The sequence below is a fragment of the Puma concolor genome, chromosome B1 (genome assembly GCF_028749965.1).
Source record: "Puma concolor isolate L17-30 chromosome B1, mPumCon1.1.hap2, whole genome shotgun sequence".
NCBI lineage: Eukaryota > Metazoa > Chordata > Mammalia > Carnivora > Felidae > Puma > Puma concolor.
In genome coordinates this window covers 43028706-43053189 of record NC_141670.1, presented here as the reverse complement: position 1 = coordinate 43053189, position 24484 = coordinate 43028706, and the positions used below count along the sequence as shown (strand labels likewise).

At 35.3% G+C, this 24484-nt stretch overlaps 1 protein-coding gene and 1 long non-coding RNA gene across 2 annotated transcripts; one reads left to right on the top strand and one right to left on the bottom strand.

Moving 5' to 3' along the window:
- Nucleotides 1–11773, bottom strand: LOC147581600 (uncharacterized). Its single transcript, XR_015250073.1, has 2 exons — nucleotides 11376–11773; nucleotides 1–663 (listed from the first exon to the last, which is right to left on the bottom strand). It is a non-coding gene; the product is annotated as an uncharacterized LOC147581600 (long non-coding RNA).
- Nucleotides 8887–22955, top strand: IDO1 (indoleamine 2,3-dioxygenase 1). The gene is made up of 10 exons (XM_025921988.2): nucleotides 8887–9044; nucleotides 12378–12473; nucleotides 12590–12709; nucleotides 15641–15759; nucleotides 16915–16929; nucleotides 18455–18554; nucleotides 19338–19455; nucleotides 20532–20583; nucleotides 21247–21395; nucleotides 22359–22955. The coding sequence occupies exons 1-10, from the start codon at nucleotides 8946–8948 to the stop codon at nucleotides 22712–22714; spliced, it is 1224 nt and encodes a 407-aa protein (XP_025777773.1). The 5' UTR covers nucleotides 8887–8945; the 3' UTR covers nucleotides 22715–22955.
- The last annotated feature ends 1529 nt before the right edge of the window (nucleotides 22956–24484 follow it).

Genomic DNA, 24484 nt, shown 5'->3' with positions numbered 1-24484 from the left:
TTATCTTGTAGTTCCTGTGAAGAAGCAGCATATGCTGGTCCCCAGGCATCCAGAGTGTACTATATCCTGTCCGTACTTAGAGACAGGCAAGACAAAAACCAGTCCCTTGGGGAGCTCCCTGAAAAGTCTGAATGTTAGATATATGTTTTATTTTTCTCTTTCCCTCTTGCATGCTTCGACTCTTTCCAGGGAGAAGGAAGGATTTGGGTGTTCTCGCTTGCTCAGTGCTGAACCAGGGGAAGCACTTTGGCTAATAGAGCGTGCTAGTTCAAACCGCGGACTATATTCTCAGGGTTCCCAGACCTGGGCCCTTTTCCAATCAGTGCTCGTACTCAGTACAGTAATTGGTACCTTGGGCAGCCCCCTAAATAGTCTGAACTTTGGACATATGGTCCAGTCCTCTCCTTCCCTTCTTAGGGAGAAGCTGGGAGTTCTGGTTTTTCTCATGATTGTGTGGCACGGAGTAGGGGGAAGAGATTATGAGTAAGGTGTCATTTTATTCATTTTGGCTTTTGTCCTTATCATCTCAGTGGCAAGAGCCTTTCAACAGGTTTCTGGATTTCTAACAAAAGAAATTGGTCCATGTTGTTGAATCAGCATGTCTGTGCGGAGAAGGAGGGTCCAGGTTTCCTTTTTTGCCTCTTGCTGATCCAGATACAGCAACTTTGAGGAAAAACAGAACTTTTCAAACTGACCTAACATCATATGGAAAATTAGAATAGTCCTATGTTTGTGAAATAAAGTAATTTGAAACTTCTCCATAAAATAAACCCTTAGGCCCACATTGTTTAATTAGTATATTCTATAAAAAATTAAAGCAAAATAACATCAATTTTACCCAAACTCCTTCAGAGAATGTAAAAAACAGGATTATTTTTTTAAAAAAGCCTATGTATCTTGATATCAAAATCTGGCAAGGACATTACCAAAAAGAAAAAGAAAGAAAGAAAGAAAGAAAGAAAGAAGGAAAACTAGAAAAAAAACAACTAGAAACCAATATCCCTCCAGGACATAAAATTTTAAATAATTAACAAAACATCAGCAGATGAAATCTAGCAATATATAATAAGAACAATATATCATGAGAATACACTTATCTTGATAAGCACTGAGTGATATATGGAATTGTTAAATCACTATATTGTACACCTGAACCAATATAACACTGTTTGTTAACTACACTGGAATTAAAATTTAAAAAAAGAATAAGAAAGAAAGAAAGAAAGAAAGAAAGAAAGAAAGAAAGAAAAGAAAGAAAGAAGGAAAGAAACAAATTAAACAAATATATATATTATGACCAAGACAGATTTAGCTTAGGGATGAAAGATACTTATAACATTCAAAAATCTATCATTACAGAGGTGCCTGGGTAGCTCAGTTGGTTGAACTTCCAGCTCTTTGTCTTGGCTCAGGTCATGAACTCACAGTTCATAGGATGGAGCCCTGCCTGGGATTCTCTCTTTCCCTCTCTCTGTCTCTCATCCATGCTCTTTCTCTCAAAATAAATAAATAAATTAAAAAAATATATATATCTATCATTCCAATTAAAAGCATTAAGTAAAAAAACTATATAATTTTCTCTGTGGACTTCAAAACATGTTCAATGACGTTTGAAAAAAATTAAAAAATATTCATTCCGCTCATAATAGAAAAAAACTTCTTCAATAAGCAAATAGTATTCATACAGTATGTGTGTGTGTGTGTGTGTGTGTGTGTGTGTGTGTGTGTGTAGGCCCTCATCTCTTCTATACATTGTCATCTTAGAGGAACTAATTGATATATATTAGATAGATAAATAGATGAAAGCAGGAAATCAAATTGTCTTTATCTGCATGTGACATAATTATATACGCAGCAAATCTAAAAGAGCATACAAACCATTTGTTAGAACAATTAAGTGAATTTGAAAAGGTCAAGAACAATATACAAAAATCAATTGTACTTAGATACCAGAAACATCTATTAGAAAATGAATTTAATTTTTTTTAATGTTTATTTTTGACAGAGAGAGACAGAGCATGAGTGGGAGAGGGGCAGAGAGAGAGGGAGACACAGAATCCAAAGCAGGCTCCAGGCTCTGTGGTGTGAGCACAGAGCCCCATGCGGGGCTCAAACTCACAGACCGTGAGATCATGACCTGAGCTGAAGTCGGATGCTCAATGACTGAGCCACTCAGGCGCCCCAGTTAGAAAAAGAATTTAAAGGAGATTACTATCTATAAAAATATACCATAGAACAATTTTGAAGACTTCCATAGTGAACGCTAACCAAAAAACTTTTAGACAACTTGAACAAATAACTACATTTATGGAGTTATATTTATAGTCATAAATTACATGACTCAACATAAGATATAATTTCTTTGCAAATTGACTTAAAGATTCAATGCAATGAGAATCAATAACCCAGGAGGTTTTTGATTCTAGTTTCAAAAAATAAAATGCAGAGGATCTGGAATAGCCAAAAAAAATCCATTAAAAAATATTTATTTCAGGGGCAGCTGGGTGGCTCAGTCGGTTAAGCACCCAACTTCACTCAGGTCATGATCTCACAGTTCGTGGGTTCCAGCCCCGAGTCAGGCTCTGTGCTGACAGCTCAGAGCCTGGAGCCTGCTTTAGATTCTGTGTCTCCATCTCTCTGCCCCTCACCTGCTCACGTTCTGTCTCTCTCTCTCTCTCTCTCAAAATAAACAAACATTAAAAAAAATTAAAAAGAAAGGGGGGCACCTGGGTGGCTCAGTCGGTTAAGCATCTGACTTCAGCTCAGGTCATGATGTCACAGTCTGTGAGTTCGAGCCCCACATCAGGCTCTGTGCTGACAACTCAGAGCCTGGAGCCTGCTTGGGATTCTGTGTCTCCCTCTCTTTCTGCCCGTCCCCTGCTCATGCTCTGTCTCAAAAATAAATAAAAACATTTAAAAAATTAAAAAAATAAACAAACACTAAAAAAAAACTAAAAAAAAAAAATTATTTCAACTAATGGTGTTGGAACAACAGAATATTTATATACAAAAAAATTTAAAAGAAAGAAAGGAAAAGGTTTTTACTAAATAATATAAAAATTAATTGAAGGTGAATCATGAAATAAAATGCAAAATCTATAAAATTTTCTAGCAGAAAACAAACTGTCTTCCTGAACTTGGTGTAAGCAAAGTTTTCTTAAGCATAGCACTGAAATGTCCCAAATATGTAAAAATAAGTTGATATATTAATCTTTAAAATTAAACATTCTTTATCAAATACATCATTAAGGAAGTAAAAACAAAACCAAAACAAAACAAACCAGAGACTGGAAAAATATTCTTAGTATACATACTTGAAACAGTATTTGTATCCAGAATCAATCAACAGCTCATACTAGTCAGTAATAAAAAGAAAATCAAATTAAAAAAAAAAAAAGCTTTCCAAGTCTTGAATAGGCACATCAGAAAAGATATGTGAATAGCAGTTATTATAATAAGGAAAATACAAATTGAATCCACATGTGATATCACATCTACTAAAATAGCAAAGGAAATGTTGCTGAGAATGTGAAGCAACAACAAATTTCATTATGCTGATGAAAATGGAAAATGGAAAACCACCTTGGAAAACTATGTAGCAGTTTCTAATAAGTTATTACGTAACAATTCCACCCTTAGCCAAATACCTAAGAAAAATGTACTCAAATGTCTACACAAAGATTTAGACCAATGTTCATAGAAGCTTTACTCATACATGTCAAAAGCTGGAAACAAATGTTTATTGATGGTTTAAAGAGAATGGTTAAACAACAAAATTGGTATGCTTATGTAACGAAAACTTATCGAACCATAAGAAGAAAAACATTTTTAATAATGCAACGTGGACGAATCCCCAAAACACTATGTTGTATGAAAGAAGCCAGAACCCTAAGCATACATATTGTATGATTCCATTTGTATTAAGACCAGACCCAACTAATCTATGGTGATAAAAATGAAAATAGTGGCTGACTCTGGGTGAGAGGGGATTGAAAAGAGGCAAAGGGAACATTCTGAATGATGTAAATGTTTTCTATCTTAATCTATGTGATAATAAATTTTATTAATCTTGTGTGGCAGCTATTTGTTCTGTCACTGGCTCCTTGAGTGCCAGCACCACCCCCGCCCTTGCTTGTTTTGAACTTTTATGTAGCTACTTCCCTTTTCTGGATACCCATCCTCAACATGTGTGTTGAAGTAATAAATCTCATGATGACTTCCGTATTTTGTCCCTTTCCTCTTTTCCACGCTGATTCTGTTACAAATTATCTAATGTGAATGCTTCCAGGGTACTACAAACTACCCCACCCATGACTCTCAATAAAGGTATTTGCCCATTGCCCATAGAACATTCCTCCGCTTCTTCTTTGTTATGATCAAACTTTGGGCTCTTGGTGACTTTGGGTGGCCATCTGAGCCTACTGTGCCTCCCTTTTTAGAACCTGTGAATGTAATAAATCCTTTAATTTTACGTGCTTTTCAGAGTGATTTCACTGCCGCGCTAGAAATTATCCTTAAAGAACCCACAAGGGGGCGTCTCTCTTCCATTTACAACATGACTATCTAACAAAATGTATGTAGTTTCCTGTATATGAATTATATTAAGTTCTGTTTCCATATGAAATTAAATATTGAAAAAAATACCGGTCAAGTGTGCTTACAGACTTTAATGTGAATAACTGTTATTTCATTCATAACTTTATTTACAATTATGTAACAACCATACCTCACTTTTTTGTAATTTTTTTTTTATGTAACAACATCTCTTACTTTTTTGAGCATAATGTGTTATTTTTCCAAAATCATGAGATGGATGCGTAGTCTTTCTTTTAAAATAATGTATGCATTGTAGACGATACACTTCCCTCTCAGTCAGCCATTAGCTGAATCCGAGAAATTTTATCATTTTTAAACCATTATTCAAGTAAAAATAGTTTCTAGTTTCTATTTTGATGGTGTTTTTTGACCTATGAATTATATAAACCTATGTCTTAATTTTCAAACATACAGAGATTTCCCAGTGAACTTTTGGTTATTTACTTGTCTTATTTTACCTGGGTTAAAAAATATTTTCTGTAGGATTTAATCTTATAAAATTTTTCAGATTTGATTATGGGCCTGCACATACCTATATGGTAAATTTTTGTAAATTTTCCAGTGTACTTGTAAACAATATGTATTTTGAAATTGATGAGCTTGGTAATCTATATATCTTAATTAGATCAAGTTCATTAATCTTGTTTTTAAAATTGCTTATGCATTTAGTGATTTGGGACTAGCTGTTCTGTTAGTGAGATTTTAAATAAAAACAAAAAAATTGCAGTCTAATTGTGGGTATGTGTCTGTGTCTTTTGTGTTCCATCTACATCAGTTTTTGCTTTACACGGTTTGAGGTTATGTTGTTTAATGTATAGAAAATTTAATATCGTCATATCTTCCTGGTAAGTTAAACACTTTGTGTTATAAAGTATTCCCCTTTCATCTTTGTGATAATTTGTTTTATGTCAACTTGGCTTAGCTATAGTACCCATTTATTCAGTTAAACACTAATCGCAGGTGTCTTGAAGAGATTTTGTAGATTAGTTAATACCTATACTTAGTTTGCATTAAGTAATAGAAATTAAGTGGGATAATTTGAGTGGGCTTCATCTAATCAGTTGAAAGGCCTTAAGAGCAAAAACCTAAGTTTTTCTAAAAAAGAAATTTTGCCGGTAAACTGCAACATTAGATCCTGTCAAGAGTTTCCAGTTTTTAGCTTGCCCTCCAGATTTCAGATTTTCTAGCCCCAACAATCATGAGAGCCCATTTCTTGATATCTATCTGTTTATCTATCTATCTATCTATCTATCTATCCATCCATCCGTCTATCCATCTATTTATCTATCTCCTTATTGGATCTGTTACTCTGGAGAACTCTGATGCAATAAAATAATATTTGCCTCACAGTCTACACTACTTCATATTTATACAGCTATGTTAGAGGCACAGAAATATGCTGAATCACCTTAATTTCTTTTGGGGGTTATCATAAGCATTTTCTCATAAGATAATAATAAATGTCAAATTAGTTACCATGAACAGTTTTAAGAAAATTCCTGACACAAGTGAGTGGTCAGGAAAATTTGGATATTATTTTTTAAATTTTATTTATTTTATTCTTTTTATTTTTTTTTACGTTTATTTATATATTTTGAGAGAGAAAGTATGAGAGAGTATGGGGAGTGGCAGGGAGAGAAGGGGAGACAGAGAATCCCAGGCAGGCCCTGCACTGTCAGTGTAGTACATGATGTGGGGCTCGAACTCACAAACCACGAGATCACAAGCAGAGCATAAGTCAGATGATTAACTGAATAAGCCACCTAGTCACCCCTGGATATTATTAATGTAAACCAAAAACAGTGGAAAACGTAATCACCAAAATATTAATGGTAAATGCCAGTGGATATTGATATTTCAATAATTTTCTTCATTCTTCTTATATGTTCTAGGTCACTTAACTTTTTTTAGCTGAAACCTCTTTTACTTTTAAAACAAAGCTACTCTCTACATAGACTAGCATAACATAATAATAAAGAGGAACTAGGATTACTATATACAGTAGCATGTTGTGAGGGAACAAATTTGTTTATCATCGTCCTGGATAAAAGTTCTTTTGCAGGTTTATTCATAATAGTTCTTTTTTTATTATTATTTATAATAGTTCTGGCATTGTGCTCAGTGAAAAGAAAAATGGGATTTCCAGATGTAGATGTTCACCAGGCAATTGGAAATGTACTTTATAGCTATGGAGATAACCCAGGCAGTACAATCATTACATACAAGAGTTCAGCCAAGTCATCAAACAAGTGATATATGCAAGGCAGTCAGATTCGTATCCGTCAGAGCTGGGAGGTTATGGAGCAAAAAGCTGAGTTTTGACTTTCAGGAGCTTTCTTTCACAATGACCTGGCCACAGGTAAAAAGATAAAGGAAAAGATAAAGAATCGATAGAGGATAGTGCGATTAAGATGCTTTTCTGACCCCTTGTGCAAAGGGATTTTCAATGAGATGTGGTTATTGCTGAAGAAAAATCAAGATAAATGAGGACTGAAAATGTTTCCAAAATATGAAAATATGAAAAGGGTTAAAATGTGAAGGTAGAGATAAATAGGTAGAGAGAAAAGTAGGATGCTAAAATATTACTGTTTCTGGAGTCGAAGGTAGGATGGATTTAATAAACAAGCAGAGTCAAGAAGAAGTTGTATCAAACCATGCTTCTTAAAAAAACATCAAGCCTCAGAAACTTTTCTGAGATAGAATTATCTAAAACTTCATTACATGTATCTGTCTTGACTCACCGATGGAAAACAAATCCAGGTAAAAAGAGTGAAACATCATAGGAATAAACACACATTCTCCAATTCCTAAAATTGTTTTGGTTATGTTTGCCTTCCATGATGATAATCCAACACGATATTCTTATTTGTGTTTTTGCCTTGGGCCTGGTTTCAAAAATATCAGCCTCATGGATTATTCATTCTGAAGCTTAGCCATGTGTTTTCCTGTGTAATTTTAGTTTCAATTTCCCTTAGTTTTATTATAAGGAGAACATATTCTTGTAAAACTACATGTTAAAAAAGAAAAAAAAAGAATCCATGATTCAAGGGAAAGAATAGTGTAAGAAATATTCTAGAATGCAGAGTCATGTACCAGGAAGTTATTTCAAGTACTCATAAGCTGGATGACAAAACTGCATTCTTACAATGCACTGCACACTAACTCCTCATTTCTCCTTTTGATCATCATAAGGAACGATACAGTTTCTCCTTTTCCTTCAGCTTTATTAGTAAGATCAAACAATGCCTGTAAGTGACCACAGAACTACATGCACCCCAAAGAACTTGCCAAATGCAGTTTTAATTTGCATTTTGGAAGAAACATTTTCAGGATGTTTTATCCTTTATTCAAACTTTTAACATATTACAAACTCTCCAAATGTGAAGTACTATTGCTTCAACAGTCCTTAGCAGTCAAATATAGTAGAGACACAGAAAAGTCTTCCTAAAAATTACTTCTAAGGAATATGAAGAAGAAAGAACTGTATCACTGAGAACACAGATAAAAGACTGAATAAGAAAAATGGGCATGTAGAGAGGTACTGTCTTTCTTTTTTTAATTTTTAAAATAATTTTTTAATGTTTTTTTTTTAGAGACAGAGAGACGGAGCATGAGCTGGAGTGGGACAGAGAGAGAGGAAGACACAGAATCCAAAACAGGCACCAGGCTCTAAGCTGTCAGCACAGAGCCTGACACGGGGCTCAAACCCTCGAAGGGTGAGATCATGACTTGAGTTGAAGTCTGATGCTTAACTGACTGAGCCACCCAGGTGCCCCAAGAGGTCCTGTCTTAATTCCTCACCTGCTTCCATTTTTTTCTACATCAATCATTGCCTACATTAGTTCAATGTAGCATGGTTTACATTTCATGGTTGCTGAAATAAGACACTACCGTGTTTAAAGAACCCTAGAGACTTAATGGAAAGCCAATGATAGTAACAGTGAAGGGATATTTTAGGACTTTAGCCTTGGTCAAATTCATTGTCTTACTTCAAAGATTTAATAGTTCCCATTAAAAAATGTACTTTTCTAGTTATCTATATTCATGGTTTTTGTCATTTCAGTTTCTTTCCCACATTCCCTATGACAGTAAACGAATGGTGTTCCCAGTGACAAATACTTCATAGTACCATAAACTTTCAGTTTCTTCATATGATGAACAGAGATGCTTTTGTGGTTTTATTGTTTATCAAATTACAAAGAAAGAAAATGAAACTATTCCAAAAGTGGAAGTCATTTCTTGCTGCCTACGTGTGTAAGTTTGCAATCATTGGCTATGGCAACCTCTATAATAAATAGATGCTCTGAAAACTCCTTGAACAAGGAGGACTAGAGAAGTAGACTGCAAGAATGTCACACAATAAGATATTGCCTACAAAAAATTCTTGGAACAATTTGAAAGAATACCATATAGATGAAGAGGTGGGCTTCGTTCTGCCAACTCCACAGGTAAGACAAAGAACTGATGTATGGGCCAAAATGTTTTCTTATCATTACTTACCTGAGCAAGTTAACTTCTGTTGAGCAAATGTGGTTCAGTAATTTTTACTGAACAAATGGATGAAGCAATGCCAAAAGTAGAGCAGAATTTTAATAAATGGTGCATACTTAACTTCCTTAAAATTTTCTGCCTAGAGATTGAGTCTTAAATCCATTTTTTACTTACCTTACACAGATAAGGTGAGTGATGAAATAAGGAAACTATAGAAGTATTTTGGCTTAGTGCAATTGCATTTTGGGGGGGCATTTTGAAAAAAAACAACAAAGTAATAAATGATGCATGTCCAAGGAACCCCTTTTCTTGGTTGATAATACCTTAAATTGTGTGAAGTACATGTTGCTACTTTGATTAGGTTTTTGAGATGGTATATCAAGCAATTTTGTGTTGTATTAATACTACTTGTTGCTACTAAGTGTAAGATTTGGATGAGAGTCTGAATTGCCTTTTTTTTTAAATTTTACAAACTTTGCCTGCAAACAGCAAGACATGTAGACTAAATGTTTGTCTTTAAAACTACATTTTTTTAAGTTGTATTTCAAAGAATGCCAGGAAAACCATCTTATTATCTATTTCAAATAACAAACACTTATATAGCATTGTGAAGCAATTTACAAATACTAACTTACTCCACCTTCATAACCATCCTAAAAAGTATGTATGTTATTAACCTCATTTTCCTGATGAGAAATTTAAGCCATACAGAGGGCATCTTTCAATGCAGCAAACATATTTTTAGTTAGAGATCTAATCCAGCTGTACTTAGAAATAACATCCTGTAGGGGCATCTGGGTGGCTCAGTTGGTTACGTATCCAACTCTTGATTTCTGCTCAGGTAACGATCTCAAGGTTCCTGGGATCTGGGATCGAGCCCTTCTCTCTTACCCTCTGCCCCTCTCCCCAGCTTGTGCTCTCTCTCTCTCAAACAACAACAACAAACCCACTAATGTCATTGCTTAAAGCACTTTGTATTTACAAATCACTAATACTTAGACCTGCTCCCCCTCCATACAAGCACACTGCAGTGCCAGGATAAGATGATTTTGGAAATGTACTTATCAATGGTACAACAAGAAGTTGCAAAACTCTATATATAATTTTTCTCCCAGAGTAAATTATTTTAAAAATTAAGACAATCGTGGCAGTTTTGGAGCTCTAAGAACAGATTCCAAGGGGTAAAGCAAAACAAATGAAAGCAAACAAAAACAAAACAAAACTCTTCCTGGACTACTTAAAAAGTAGTAATTACTACTTACGATGTTTAGGAAGTTAGATCATATTCTGAAACAAGGAGAACAAATTAGTCATTACTTTTATTTCTTCACTGAAGATCTTTCCTAGAAATCATAAGTTCACAATGTTCATTTCATATTTTATCATCAATCAAATTTCTATTCCAAAAGAAAATAATGTCTTCTAGTTCCACATAGATACAAAATACATTCTCTAATCTAGCAGAAGTTGATGACCCTCTGTGTTATTCTTAATTAATTTATATTATACCATTAAGCATCCTCTGAAACAGAAGTATATTATTGATTGAATTTTTGCATCTGTTAAATGTTCTGTCAAAAGGACGTTAATCACGATATATGACGATAAAAAATATTTCTGTTATTTGGGGAAAATAGTAAAAACCAAAAATTCAGTTGTGTTCCAGAGTAAAATGCAGAACAACAACAACAATATATATATATATATATATATATATATATATATATATATATATATATTTGTTACTAAAAACACCACTGCACAGCATTTGTGTGGTTAGGGAGAAGGTTTCAGAGAAACCAGAGAGGTGACTATCTAGTGAATATACTGCTTGCATATTTCATTGCTAAAAAATCTGCACTAATAGACAAAGACTGGCCAATTATCTGAAGTCCCTGAAAATGTTTGAATTTTATGTGATGTTTGCCTTTTTGTCTTTTAGCTTACTTGTAATATTGTTTTGAAGCTTTGAATTTTATGTGACGTTTGCCTTTTTGTCTTCTAGCTTACTTATAATATTAATTGTTTTGAAGCTTAAAATTTCATCAATGTTGGTTTGAGTTAATCTTTCTGTTTTTGCTGCATCCCCATAGTTCAGTATTGATGACCTCAAGAACATATCTGGAAACAGCTTAATGAGAAAGGCATGGGGAAAGAGCATATGGGAAGTTGAAGCTCATTTCAGGGCAGTGTCTAGGTCTTTTGTTTACATGTTTTCCTTTGACATGAGAGTATAAATATGATAAGATCCAAAGAGACACTTTTGTTTGGATTTTATTTGCACTTACCGGGAAAAATATAAGCCTATAGTACCAAAGCAGGCAATTGGTACATATAGGTACAGCATCTCTTACAAGTCCAGTACTGTCCAAGGTTCTGTAAAAAATACGAAATTAAAAGCATGATAAAATCCTTACCATCAAATGGGGTAGCGAGATGTTAAAAGAGCATTGATTTTTGAAGGGTGCCTAGGTAGCTCATTCGGTTAAGCATCTGACTTCAGCTCAGGTCATGATCTCACAGTTTGTGAGTTCAAGCCCCACGTTGGGCTCTGTGCTGACAGCTCAGAGCCTGCAGCCTGCTTCAGATTCTGTGTCTCCCTCCCTCTCTCTCTTCCCCTACCCCGCTTGTGCTCTCTCTCTTTCTCTTAGAAATGAGGAATGAATAAGCTTTAAAAAAAAAAAAAAAAGGAAAGAAAGAGCATTGATTTTTGAAAGTTGGAAACACTTAAAAGTTCAATCACAATAAACTATATGTACAAAACAATCTCATAAACTGAGCCTTATTTTCCTTATTCATGAAATGGAGATAACAATCAACTTTTTAGGTCATTATAATATTTAAATAAGAAATTATTGAGCAAAGTGCCTGGTCTACTTACTGACATCTAAGAAATCTCAATTTTCTTCCATTAAAAAAAATTAGAATCTAGCCAGGAAGAGAAAATAAATAGCAGATAACAATAAATTACTTAACAATGTGAAGGTATAATACACAGGATTTATACTTGGGGATCTAAGTGTATGTTGGAGTAATCAGGATGATTTTAGTGGAACTTTTGAGGTAGCCTGTGTAAAAGAGCAGGTGAGAGTGCTGGAGGAGAGGAAGAAGTCTTGAGCTCTGAGTGTGCAGGTAACAATGCAAGGACTGGGGTTACTGGACAGGTAAGTGTTTGTCAGGACAGCATTACACAGAATTTATCTACAGGCAAGACAGACTATGAATCAGATGCAAAACTATTTCATAAAAATTTTCACTATGAAATAAATGTCCCGTTTCTTTTTTTCTAGGAGGAACTACCTTACCCTTATGATCAATGGATTTCCATTGCTAAAAACCTGCCTGAACTTATTGACAAAAATGAACTACGTAAAGAAGTTGAGAAGGTTTGGAAAGGCATTACATTCATCTTTCTGTTAGAGCTTCTTAACATTTTTCACTTGGCTTTAAAGCTATAATGTCACCCATGTTGATTTGAGTCAATCTCTTTTTTTATTCCCAGTTAAAAATGGTCGGTATTGATGACCTCAAAGACCACAAGTCACAGCGCCTTGCACATCTGGTCCTGGGGTATATCACCATGGCATATGTGTGGAACCAAGGTGGTGAAGATGTTTGTGAGGTTTGGAGATTTCCTGGTATTTCTTATGCTATATGACAATTTACATCCAATTTACATTTAACGTAAAAATAATTCTAAAACTATTATAACTAAATTTGGTGATGCTTGTATAACAGAAAATAAAAAGAAGACGATGTTTCATTGACTTAACATGCCAGCTGCTATCATTATTGGATTTTTAATCTTTCACTTACATAACACAGTTGCTCCATCCTGTGGATATAGACATATGTCCTGAGTCTTTCACTTAAATTATATTGTAAGCATTTTTTTAGTTACAACATAATCATGCTAGTCATCATTTGCAATCACTTTATAGTTTTTCATTGAGTTACTGGACTTTATTTATTCAATCCTCTGTTTACAAATACTGTCCTTGTTTTAATATTTTGCCATTGTAAATGACATTATAATCAATATATTTGAAAATTAAATTTTTTCTCTCTTTATGAGTTTTGGGAGATATGGACATTTTATGACTCTTCTTACTTAATGCCAAAGTGCTCTCTTACATCAATGTAAATGTAATCTGTCAACACGGAAAAACATATGGGTTTCACTCTACTCTCATCAACAGTAGATAACTTTAGATTTAAAATAATACCATACTTTATTTTAGCTGGCAATCCTAATCACATGAAACCAATTGACTGTAATACCTGATCTTTAGACAAGAAAGAGATAAAATAGATTCCAGAAGCACCTTCTGCCATTTAATGATTTTTTTTCCTTTTTGACAATTTATTTGGAATTATTATCTTGTCTTTCCACATCCTGTTTAAATACAAAACAACACATATATTTCCCCTATGTGATAAGTCATCCTCTGATATGTAAACAAAAGGTAAAATGTGTTCTGCATAATCATGGGAACACCTTTTACTTCTTTATAATTATCAGACTACCATATATAAATTTTGTTATGACACAAAAAAGTTTCAGATTAGTTCTAGCCTTACAACCTAAGCACACAGCCCCACTAGACTTGCTAGAATCTGAGCCTAGCTAAATGTGTAGGTATTGTATAGAAAGATCATCAATAGGAGCACCTGAGTGGCTCAGTCAGTTAACCCTACAACTCTTGGTTTCGGCTCAGGTGATGATTTCAGAGTTCATGGTCTGCGCTGACGGAGTGGAGCCTGCCTGGGATTCTCTCTCTCTGCACCTGCCCTGCTCACGCACACATGCACACTCTCTCTCTCAAAATAAGTAAATAAAGTCAAAACAAAATGAAAGATCATCAATAACAAAGGGCAGCATATGCTAAGTGGAGAAGTATGAGAGTCCAGAGGAGTATAATAATGAAGTGTTTCAAGGAAGAAGTGGGACTTGAATTACTTCTTAAAAGATTGGTACAGCTTATTCAAAGAGGAGAGAAGCAAAAAAGAGAAAGAGAGGACTAGCAAAAAATATGAAGACCAGGATGTACATGGGATAATAAAAAAGATAATAAATTTACCAGACTGGACATCAGAATTATAAAATAAAAATAAAAATATATTTTTAATTTATCTAGTTTTTATATACCACATTATTCTAAAAAGGATTTTAGAAGCCAGCAACAAATACATATACACATATATATGTATATGTATATACATATATATAGAAAATTATATATATATATATATATGACTATTGAAGTGAGGAAACTATAGGAAATATATATATGTGTGTGTGTGTGTGTGTGTGTGTACACATATTGTCAATAGTCATATACACACACATACATATATATACAACTACTGAAGTGAGGAAAGAGAACAAATGGATAAAAAATAAGATATATCAATATAAGGCGAATTTTGCTTGAGAATGGGTTAGAAATTAGCATCTGAGTTTCTTAGTAGCTGTGTAAATGTCTCTAATAGATTAAGATGGGTTTGAACATTTCCTTTCTTTTTTCCAAGTCATCTCAAATTAATTTTTCAATTAAGCACCTTCCCTTTTGTTTCCCTTTGATCTTCCCTTTAAATCAGAAAGAGGCAGAAATTTCCTTTGGAAACAAATGTAAATCATTTGCAAACCAAAATGTTTCACTTTCCAGAGGCATAAGTTCTGCAAGGGCTTTGATAGCCAATGTTACCATGCTAACATTTTGTCTTCTTTGTTAAACCATCATCTCCAGGTGTATTAAATTAATCCGAAGCTACTGAGGTTAGAGCTCTCCTGAGCTCTCAGAACTATTGAGTGGGCCACATTGTCATGCCACCTCTCCCACCGTAGCCCACCTCCCACTACCCCAGATGAGCCATACATATTCCAGCCATAGGCTGCTGATGACAAGGATGATCTTAATTATTACATGGGACAATCTGGTTATAAAATCAGGCAGATAAAGAATAAAAGGTCAGCATTATGATTAATAGAGCAGTTGGAAAACATGGCATGCATGAGTGGCAACAATGGGCACCCTAGGAGAGCGCTTGCCCATCAGGATTGCCCTGTGGGGGTAGGAGCCTTTTAGAATGTGGGCAAACACAGAGCAGAATCCTGAGTAATAGGCTCAGAAAAAGAAAAGTTGAGAACAAAGGAAACTGAGCATGATTTTATCCTTGTATTTCTTATGGATGAAAAATTCCTTGCATAGAGGAATTGCCCAACAAATATTCATGGGGTGGACACATGAGTGAATAAGTAAGTGACTACAAGTAACCACAGACCGTTGGAAAGTCAAGGATACATCCTTTGTTCCTTGAACCCTTTACCTCCTTTTTCTCTCTCTGACTAGATTATGTCCATATCAGCCCACATCTAAAACATAAACATTTAATAATTCCCAGGACTAAGTTGTGAAATGAGGAAGAGAAAATTATAGTGGTTTGGTTTCAGAATGCCATGATGTAGAACAGCTAATGTTCTGGCACCCAGAAAGCAGAGGAAAAGGTAAGATACTTCAAAGGCTAGTACTAAATACTGTGTTTTAATTAGGTCTTGCCAAAGAATATTGCTGTTCCTTACTGTGAACTGTCTAAGAAGCTGGATCTGCCTCCTATTCTGGTTTATGCAGATTGTGTCTTGGCAAACTGGAAGAAAAAGGATCCCAATGGGTACGTAAATTGTGATTATAGCAGAATTAAAGAAGTACATGCTTGGGGCACTTGGGTGGCTCAGTCAGTTGAGTGTCGTGGTTGACCAGTTTGAGCCCTACATCGGGCTCTGTGCTGACAGCTTAGAGCCTGGAGCCTGCTTCAGATTCTGTGTCTCTCTCTCTCTCTGCCCCACCCCTGCTTATGCTCTGTCTCTCTCTGTCTCAAAAATAAAATAAACATTATTATTATTTTTTAAAGAAGTGCATGCTATTTATGTCAATAGGGAGTTAGTCATTGGTTCAGTTTTCAGCAGCACAGCTTTCTTCTCTTTCTTGGGGGTATGTTTTCCTCTGCTGGTATATACAAGAGAGAAAGGTGTATAATTAACATACAATGAAATGTGCCATCCTGACTGTTTGGTTGGGGGATTTTGACTGTTCTACACACATGGATAGCCTGTGACGAGATACAGAATATCACCTCTATGGTTCTTTCTATTCAATTCTCTTCTCTACCTCCAGGTACACACATTCTGATTGGTCATTTTAAAAATTAATTTTTTCTGCTATTGGATTTCATATTAGTGCAATTATAGAGCAGGTATTCTTGTGTCTGTTTTTTTTTTTTTTCGGGTAACATGTTTTGGAGATTCTACAACTTTAATGTTTATCTCTCCAGTTAAGAGTAAACACATTTTCGGCAGTGGAAAGGAAAATGCCCAGGCCCTCAGTGCAGCCTGTTGAGGGACTAGGCCCCTGCTATCATTTTAGCAGTGGGATTTGATACCCTAAGGGGACAAGAGACATAGGGTGTCCCAGGGCTCTGGGTGTGTTTCTGCAGAGGAGTACTGTAGACCCAGGAACCATAAAATGAAAGGATTTGATCTAGAAAAGTTTATTAGGAATGACTGGTTTTGACTAACCTTCTGTGTTCTTTGAATATTTAATTTCTTTTTTTTTTACTTAAAAAGTCCTAAGTGTTTGCAATGATGCCTAGTTGATAAATATTTTTTAAAAAACATATATATTTTTCTTTTTTTTTACTTATATCTTACCTTTGATAGATCAGTAGTATTAAATTGAATAATAATAACTCAAAACCACTTTTTGAGTTTTTAACTGATTTTCTTTTTCTTTTCCAACTGGCCCACTGTTTGATGGCTGCTTTCATAAGGCCCATGACTTATGAGTAAGTATTTGATCACTTTATTCTAAGGATTATTTTTTATTCAAAGTAAATATAGGTTTATCAGTATCATCCAAATGTACTTTTTAAGAGACCAATTGAATTCAGGCAAAAAATAACTCAAGTAATTTTTTAAAGAGCAAATAATCCCAATCCTTAATTAGATCTCGGACTATCATAGGACCATGTCTGCTTGATATCATAGCTATATTTACATGCAAAAATAACACCTGCATATATAAAATGTAATTAAAAATGCACAAATACAAAATGCACATCCATCTGTGTGTCTTTGACTTAATAATCTCAGTGGCCAGAAACATAAACTTGTTCTTTTTGGCCCAATCCTTACTATTTTTGATCTTTGTACTGAGAGGAGGCTGAAAGCCAGGGAAACAAAGGTAAATATCATAGGAATAAGCCTGCTTTGGTGCAGAAAGTGGATACAGGCAAATTATGTAAATTGCTCCTTGATTAGGAAGAGGGCAAGAGGAGCTCTAACCAAATAAAAGGGATGAAGAAGGAATACCTGTAGCAGGTTACTTAAGCTGAGTTCCAAAGAGTGAGTAGGAAGGAATTAGCTACAAGAAAAAAATGAGTGTTCATAGTGGAGGATACAGCAAGAGTAAGGGCCTCAAAGTGATGAAAATCTTGATGTATTATCAGACTGAAGGAAGGCTAGTGTCGTTGATAAGTAGTGACTGATGCAAGTAGTAGTGTGGTAAAGGGAGGAAGAAATAAATTTAGCAAAAAGATTATGTAGGACTTTTGGCTATGATAAGGGGTTTAAATAGTATCTTCAGATCAGTGGACAGCTATGGAAGGCTTTTACATGGAAAGATGGTATCATCAGTCCCATTTTACAGATGAGAACACTGAGGCAGAAACATAAAATACCTAGGTCAAGGTCACACAACAAGTAAACTTGCAGAAATGGTCTGGCTTCGGAGACTATGAATTTAACCACCATGAACTTCATAGATATACAGATACTGAATCCTTGGTAGCACTAGTGTGAAACTTCACTAAAAAAGAAAATACGGTATAATCAATTATTTGAATTTCCCAATTTCTTTGTAAAGCAAGTAAACCACCGAGAAATTGAATCAGGTTCACAGATAAAAATATAGATATGAATATATTTATTTAAAGCAAAAAGCCTGCTTAAAATTATACCTCACAGATGTCTCTATAAGCATCAAATATGTATAAATCTATAAATATGGTAATATATATGCATGTGAAAAATTAATGAGACAATAGAAACAGAAATGGTCTTGGAATTTCTGGTTCCAAAATTCTAAAATAGAATTTAAAGTCCCAGCTTAATTTACCATTAGATCTTAGACGATGGACCTAACACTCATATTCCCAACAATGTAATAGAGATAGTAAAACCTAGCATACTTATCCCACAAGATTATTTTGAAACTAAAATAGAATAAAAATACTTGAAAACTACAAAGCACTCAAACAAATACGCCAGTATTTTTGCTAAATTTTTGACTCCCTTGACTTATTTTCTTAGGAACATGGACATTCTGTTTTCGTTTCCTGGTGGAGACTGCGGTAAAGGATTTTTCCTGGTTTCTCTGTTGGTGGAAATAGCAGCGGCTTCTGCAATCAAAGTAAGTCTATCCATACTGGCAAATTTGTATCTTGATTTCCATAAGCAGAGCAATCATTCTATATTATGCATGAAATAACTTTATCTTGATTCAATAGAGCATTCAATTATTTAATTGGATATAAGGGTTCATCTGGTAGAAAAAAGTATTTTATTTATTTTTGTGTCTCATCTAAAATATAAAGCGTAGGACCCACACATTTAGAATAAAGTTTGAAACCTCAAAAAAAGAGATACATTTTTAATGCAAGTTGTCATTGGAACTAGATCACAGAGTGATATAAATCTAATGGTTTTGACTATTAGATTTAGAAATAAAACTATATAAAACTATATAAACTTGGGGCGCCTGGGTGGCGCAGTCGGTTAAGCGTCCGACTTCAGCCAGGTCACGATCTTGCGGTCCGTGAGTTCGAGCCCCGCGTCGGGCTCTGGGCTGATGGCTCAGAGCCTGGAGCCTGTTTCCGATTCTGTGTCTCCCTCTCTCTCTGCCCCTCGCCCGTTCATGCTCTGTCTCTCTCTGTCCCAAAAATAAATAAACGTTGAAAAAAAAATTAAAAAAAAAAAAAACTATATAAACTTATCTCTAAATGTTAAATAAATAAAAATAAACCCAAGCTTAATTAAATGCAAGGAGATTAAGTCAAACAATAAGAGGGTACTCACCAAAACAAAAGAAGTGGAAATCCCACATTTAATTTGGGGACTAAGAATTAGAAGAAGTTTATTCTATGCCAATATTTAGTGCTAAGAAATCTTAAATGTTTACCTTTTTTTTTTTAAGGTAATTCCTGACTTATTGAATGCAGTAAAATGTGAGGACCACAATACTCTGCAAAGGGAGCTGCGTTACATAGCTTTTTGTCTGAAACAAGCCCGGAAAGAGTTTAAACAAATTCATGGCAAGTATTGTATGCCAGGCAACATTCAAGGCTGGCAGTCACAAGTTTCTGATTACCTGAAACGTAGAGTTGTTAAACAAATAGAAAAAAAAAAACTCTCACTTAAGTGGGTGTGTTTTCACTTTATCTCACTAAATTATTATACTTTCCTGTGGTAGGTTTCGTTATATTAATTTTATAGATAAAGTAATCTACTGGAGAGATAAGATAAATGGCCCAAGGTTACATAGATAGTAAATTGTGAAGCTAGAATTGCAAGCCAGGTAATTATTTAACTGTCAGGAATGTCCTAGCCTCCCACTGAAAACCATGGAGACAGTTGCTTAAGGTTCAGGCTGTTTTAATTTCTAAAATACTTAGCTTCTGCTTGATAAGAACTCCCTAAGAATTCTGCTTTTTCACAAGTTAAGTAAGAAACAACAGAGAAAAGCTACTGAGCTCAAAAGTTATTACAAAATTAACAGTTTAAAAAAAGCAGCAATAACCAAAAAAGTATATAAACAAAGGTCTACCAAAAAAAAAAAAAAAAATGCGCTCTGCCGGACAGCTTCAACAAATATGTGACAGTGTATCCCCAGGCTTTGAGTTACTGATGATTGGTCATTGGAAAGAAATAGACCTTCAGATAAAAAATGTTAGTAAACTTTGGGAAGAGAGACATGGGGATGATCCACAGGGAAACAAACCCACAGGGTTCCTGGGGTTGTTATTTCTGCTTTTCATTTTATTTAGATTTGTTTCTTTCTTTATGTAAGTAGTTTATCTCATGGCAGTAAGCATGTGAAATAGCTTTAAAGAAACATTGGCAGTTTAATTGGTCTCCCTAGGAGGAGTCTGATGTGGGCTTAGGCTCTTTGATATAAGCTGTGTGCTAGCCCTATGGTAGACCCTGTTCAGTGGACATGAGGCTCACTTGGGAGAGCTTCTCCTCAGGGACTTTTTCTGCACAGATGGACCTAATGCCTTTCCTGCAGCCTAAGCTGAAACCCTATAACGCTATCAGTTATTTACAATATCTTGATCTCCTGTGATGGTTCTGATAACTGCTTAATTTAACATACCTTATCTTTTTACAGAATATGTGGACCCAAACACATTTTTCAATGTTCTTCGCATATACTTGTCTGGGTATGTAGTCTTACACCTGAGTTTGTTTTCTCTTAAACATTTATCATAACACATCAAATTCCCACTGATGATCCCCACTATCCATCGGGTTTAGGAAATAATTCATATCTTAAAAAACATGTTGTAGAGAAAGAATAGACTATTCTCTCTGTTATTAGTTGGCCAGGCATGGACTCGACTATGGACAGGAAAGGTAGTCATTTAAAAAAGAGGAATGGAGGTGCCTGGGTGGCTTAGTCAATTGAGCGCCTGACTCTTGCTTTTTGGCTCAAGTCATGATCTCCCAGTTCATGGGATCAAGCCCCATATCAGACTCAGCACTGACAGCACGGAGTCTGCTTGGGGTTCTCTCTCTCCCTCTCTCCCTGCCCTTCCCCCACCTCTCTCTCTCTCAAGATAAGTAAATAAACATTAAAAAGAGAGAACAGAATGATATTTTCTCCAATGCAAAGGTAAGCTTCCATTTATAGAATCCTTATGCCAAATTTTCTCAGAAACATTTTATTTAGCATTCTCAAAAATGAACATGAGTGGAGGGAAGTGTGGAAGAAGAATAATGAAATCTATGTCACGTCACTCTCCATTCACCCTCTATTATAAAATTTTATATCTGAAAATTTGGCAATTAATCTAAATAATGATTTTTTTTCCTTCCTCATCTAGCTGGAAAGGCAACCCCCTGCTGCCAGAGGGTCTGAAGTATGAAGGTGTCTGGGAAACCCCAAAGAAGTTTGCAGGGGGTAGTGCAGCCCAAAGCAGCGTCTTCCAGTGCTTTGATGTTCTGCTGGGCATCCAGCAGAGTTCTGGTGAAGGTGAGTGGATAATGACAAATAATAATAATCTCCTATGTTAATACAATAGTGTTTTAACATCTAAGAAGTAACTTTCCATCAGCATCTCATCTGAGCCTATCTGATACTTTTCAAAGAATCAGTAAGGCAAGATCTTGTCATCACCCCCTTTCACAAACAACCAAGCAGGAACTTTTAAATTTCTTTATAGGTTAAGTGACAAACCCCTTATTAACCAGCTAGAAAGCAGTGAAGCCAGAACCAAAACCCAAGTTCATCACCTTCTCAATCTTAACATTTGAACATGTATATAAGGCCTAATTGGCTGTGATGAAGCCCATAGCACATGTCCTGAAAATGTATGATCAGATTCAGAAAGAGAAAGTCACCAGCAAATGAGATGGGACTGTGAGTTGAAGTTGGGGAAGTGGAGATGTCAGTGACAGGGGAGGCTTGACATTCCTCTTGGTCAGCTGTCTTATTTTCCAGCAGCTCAAATTTTAAAGATGCCCCAAAGTTGAAATATGAGCCACATCCATTATATTCCTTGTAGGGGTAGGAGAAGCTCTAGTAAGAACTTCTTGGTTAATAGTTCATTCATTTATTTAAAAGTTCTCCCTTAAACTCTCCTGGACTCTGTGTCATGATCTGTGAAGTATAGATTATATTCACCCTGTCTGTATCATCAGCTTTTTAGAAGGATCAAATACAGTAGGAAGTGAGAAAGGACACATGAGCAAAAAACTCTATTATGAAAGAATGAGTTCAGCTCATGGGGCTTTCAGAATTAAGCCTGTATTACAATAATTACCATTACTAGATCAAGATGAGTAGTCTTCTAACAGGGTGGTTGTGAACTCAGTGCCTCATGTTTTAGTGGTGGCTTGTGATCTCCCACCCACTATGACCTCACTCTGACCTTCTCCCCTGGATTGGGGAATGTTTTGGTTTCCCTACTGACTAATCTTTCTCTTGTTCCTTCAGAATCTTCTTTCAAATTCCTTCAGGAAATGAGAGAATATATGCCATTAGCTCACCGGAAATTTCTCCAGTCATTAGAGTCAGCCCCCTCAGTCCGTGAGTTTGTTATTTCAAAAGGTGATGCTAAACTGAAGGCAGATTATAATGAATGTGTGAAAGCTATGGCTGACCTGAGAAAATACCATTTGAAAATAGTAGCCAAGTACATCGTGATTCCTTCAAAGAACAAGCACAAGACAAACTCAACATCTGAAGAAACATCAGAACCAGAAAATAAAGGAACTGGAGGCACTAGTGTCATGACTTTCCTGAAGAGTGTTAGAAATACAACTGAGAAATTCCTGCTGAACGTTGACTAATGTAACTTGGCATTTCGTAAAGACCAAGATGTCTATATATGTCTATATATGTCTATATTGCTCATTGTATCAGACCCACGAATTAACAATACACAACTTTTTAATAGTACTTATAAAAGATTTCAAAGTGTTTTTCCAATATCTGTTCCTTCCTTGTAAGAATAGAATTATAATAAAATTAGAATATTTTATTGTAATTAAAATGATGACATTCAATAAATATTGATATGATATAATAAAATGTCTAAAAGTTGCTTTATTCATAACTATAATTAAATACTCATCCAGATGAGACCCAGTCTACACTGCTACCCTCAACCATGGGTAATAGATTCCTTTACTTTCCCTACAGTAATATCACACTTGTTTATAATGACCTGTGTCCTCGTCTGTATTGTTACTACATGATAAGCTTCCCGATGCCAGGGACACCCTATTTTTTACTGACCCATGCATCCCCCAACCTTAGTGCATACCTAGCAAATACCTGTTGAATGAATATATAAATGACTGAGTCAATTCATGAATAAATTACTGTGGGCTAACAAGAAGAGGTCAGCTTTGAAATATAATTTCTCTCAGGAGGCTGGGGTTATCCGACACGCACAATCTGGCATTAATTTATTTAATAACATAATCTAAGAGTGTTGGAGAGGAGCTTAAAAATTATATGAGCCAAATTCATTTTTTAAAAATGTTTACTTTTATTTTTGAGAGACAGAGAGCATGTGCGCGCAAGTAAGGGATATGAGGAGAAAGGGGGACAGAAGATCTGAGGTGGGCTCTGACACTGGCAGCAGAGAGCCCAATGAGGGGCTCAAACTCACAAACTATGAGATCATGATCTGAGCCAAAGTCAGATGCTTAACCAGCTGAGTCTCCCAGGCACCCAGACCCAAACTAATTTTAAAGATGACAAAATTGAGGCTCAGAAAGATGAAGTTGCTTACTGAGGGTCACACAGTTGGTTATAAAGGGGAGGAGAACTTTAGTTTATTGATCTTCCTCATCTTTTTCACTGGTCTCGATGTAGACCAGGTTAGAGAGAAAGGGAATTTGGGAAGAAGAGGGAGAAGAAATGAGCTGACTTGATAGAATTTCATGAGATATGGTAGTAGATGATTAGCTAGATATTGGCTATGCTATTAAAGATGAGAAGAAAAACAAGGCACAATGGCTGTCTGCGTGCAGAATTTGCAAGCACTTTCAATTTATGGAAAGCCCAGGTCTGAGGAAGTGGGTTGAGTGCACACACCCAAACAGATTCAAGGAAGGAAATGTAGTCACATATTTCTAAGGTCACACCTCTAAAAACTATTTTAACATATTTAACATATTTTGAATACACCCTAACCCAGTGAAATCTCCCTGTTCATAAGCAAAATTTCATTTGATTCCAGAGAAAATATACCAAATGTCAATGGTAATAGTTTTTAGGTGCATGGGACACATTTTCTTCTTTATTTTCCTGTCAGTGTTTCTGCAATGACATATATAAGTTTAAAATGAGAAAAGTTTGCATGCATGAATGTATGCATGCAGACCAAGTACATACCTGTGTGTGTATACGTGTATAATTTTTAAGGGTTGGAAGAAAGGTCATCATGTCTCAGGGCTTGATGTGGTTAAAAATGCACTAAATTGAGAGGTTTCAAAGGTGGGTTATTTTTGTGGGCTCCGTTTTGGACATCTATTACCTTTGTGACCTTAGGCAAGTCACTTTGTATTTGTGTACAATGAGCATAATAATGCCTGTCCTGCCTTGTTCAC

Excerpts from the sequence above, each read along its gene's own strand:
- IDO1 (XM_025921988.2), top strand. The coding sequence starts at position 8,946 with ATGTCACACAATAAGATATTGCCTACAAAAAATTCTTGGAACAATTTG. Across the intron at positions 9,045-12,377 it reads TCGTTCTGCCAACTCCACAG|GAGGAACTACCTTACCCTTA; the intron begins GTAAGACAAAGA and ends CTTTTTTTCTAG. Across the intron at positions 18,555-19,337 it reads CAGCGGCTTCTGCAATCAAA|GTAATTCCTGACTTATTGAA; the intron begins GTAAGTCTATCC and ends TTTTTTTTTAAG.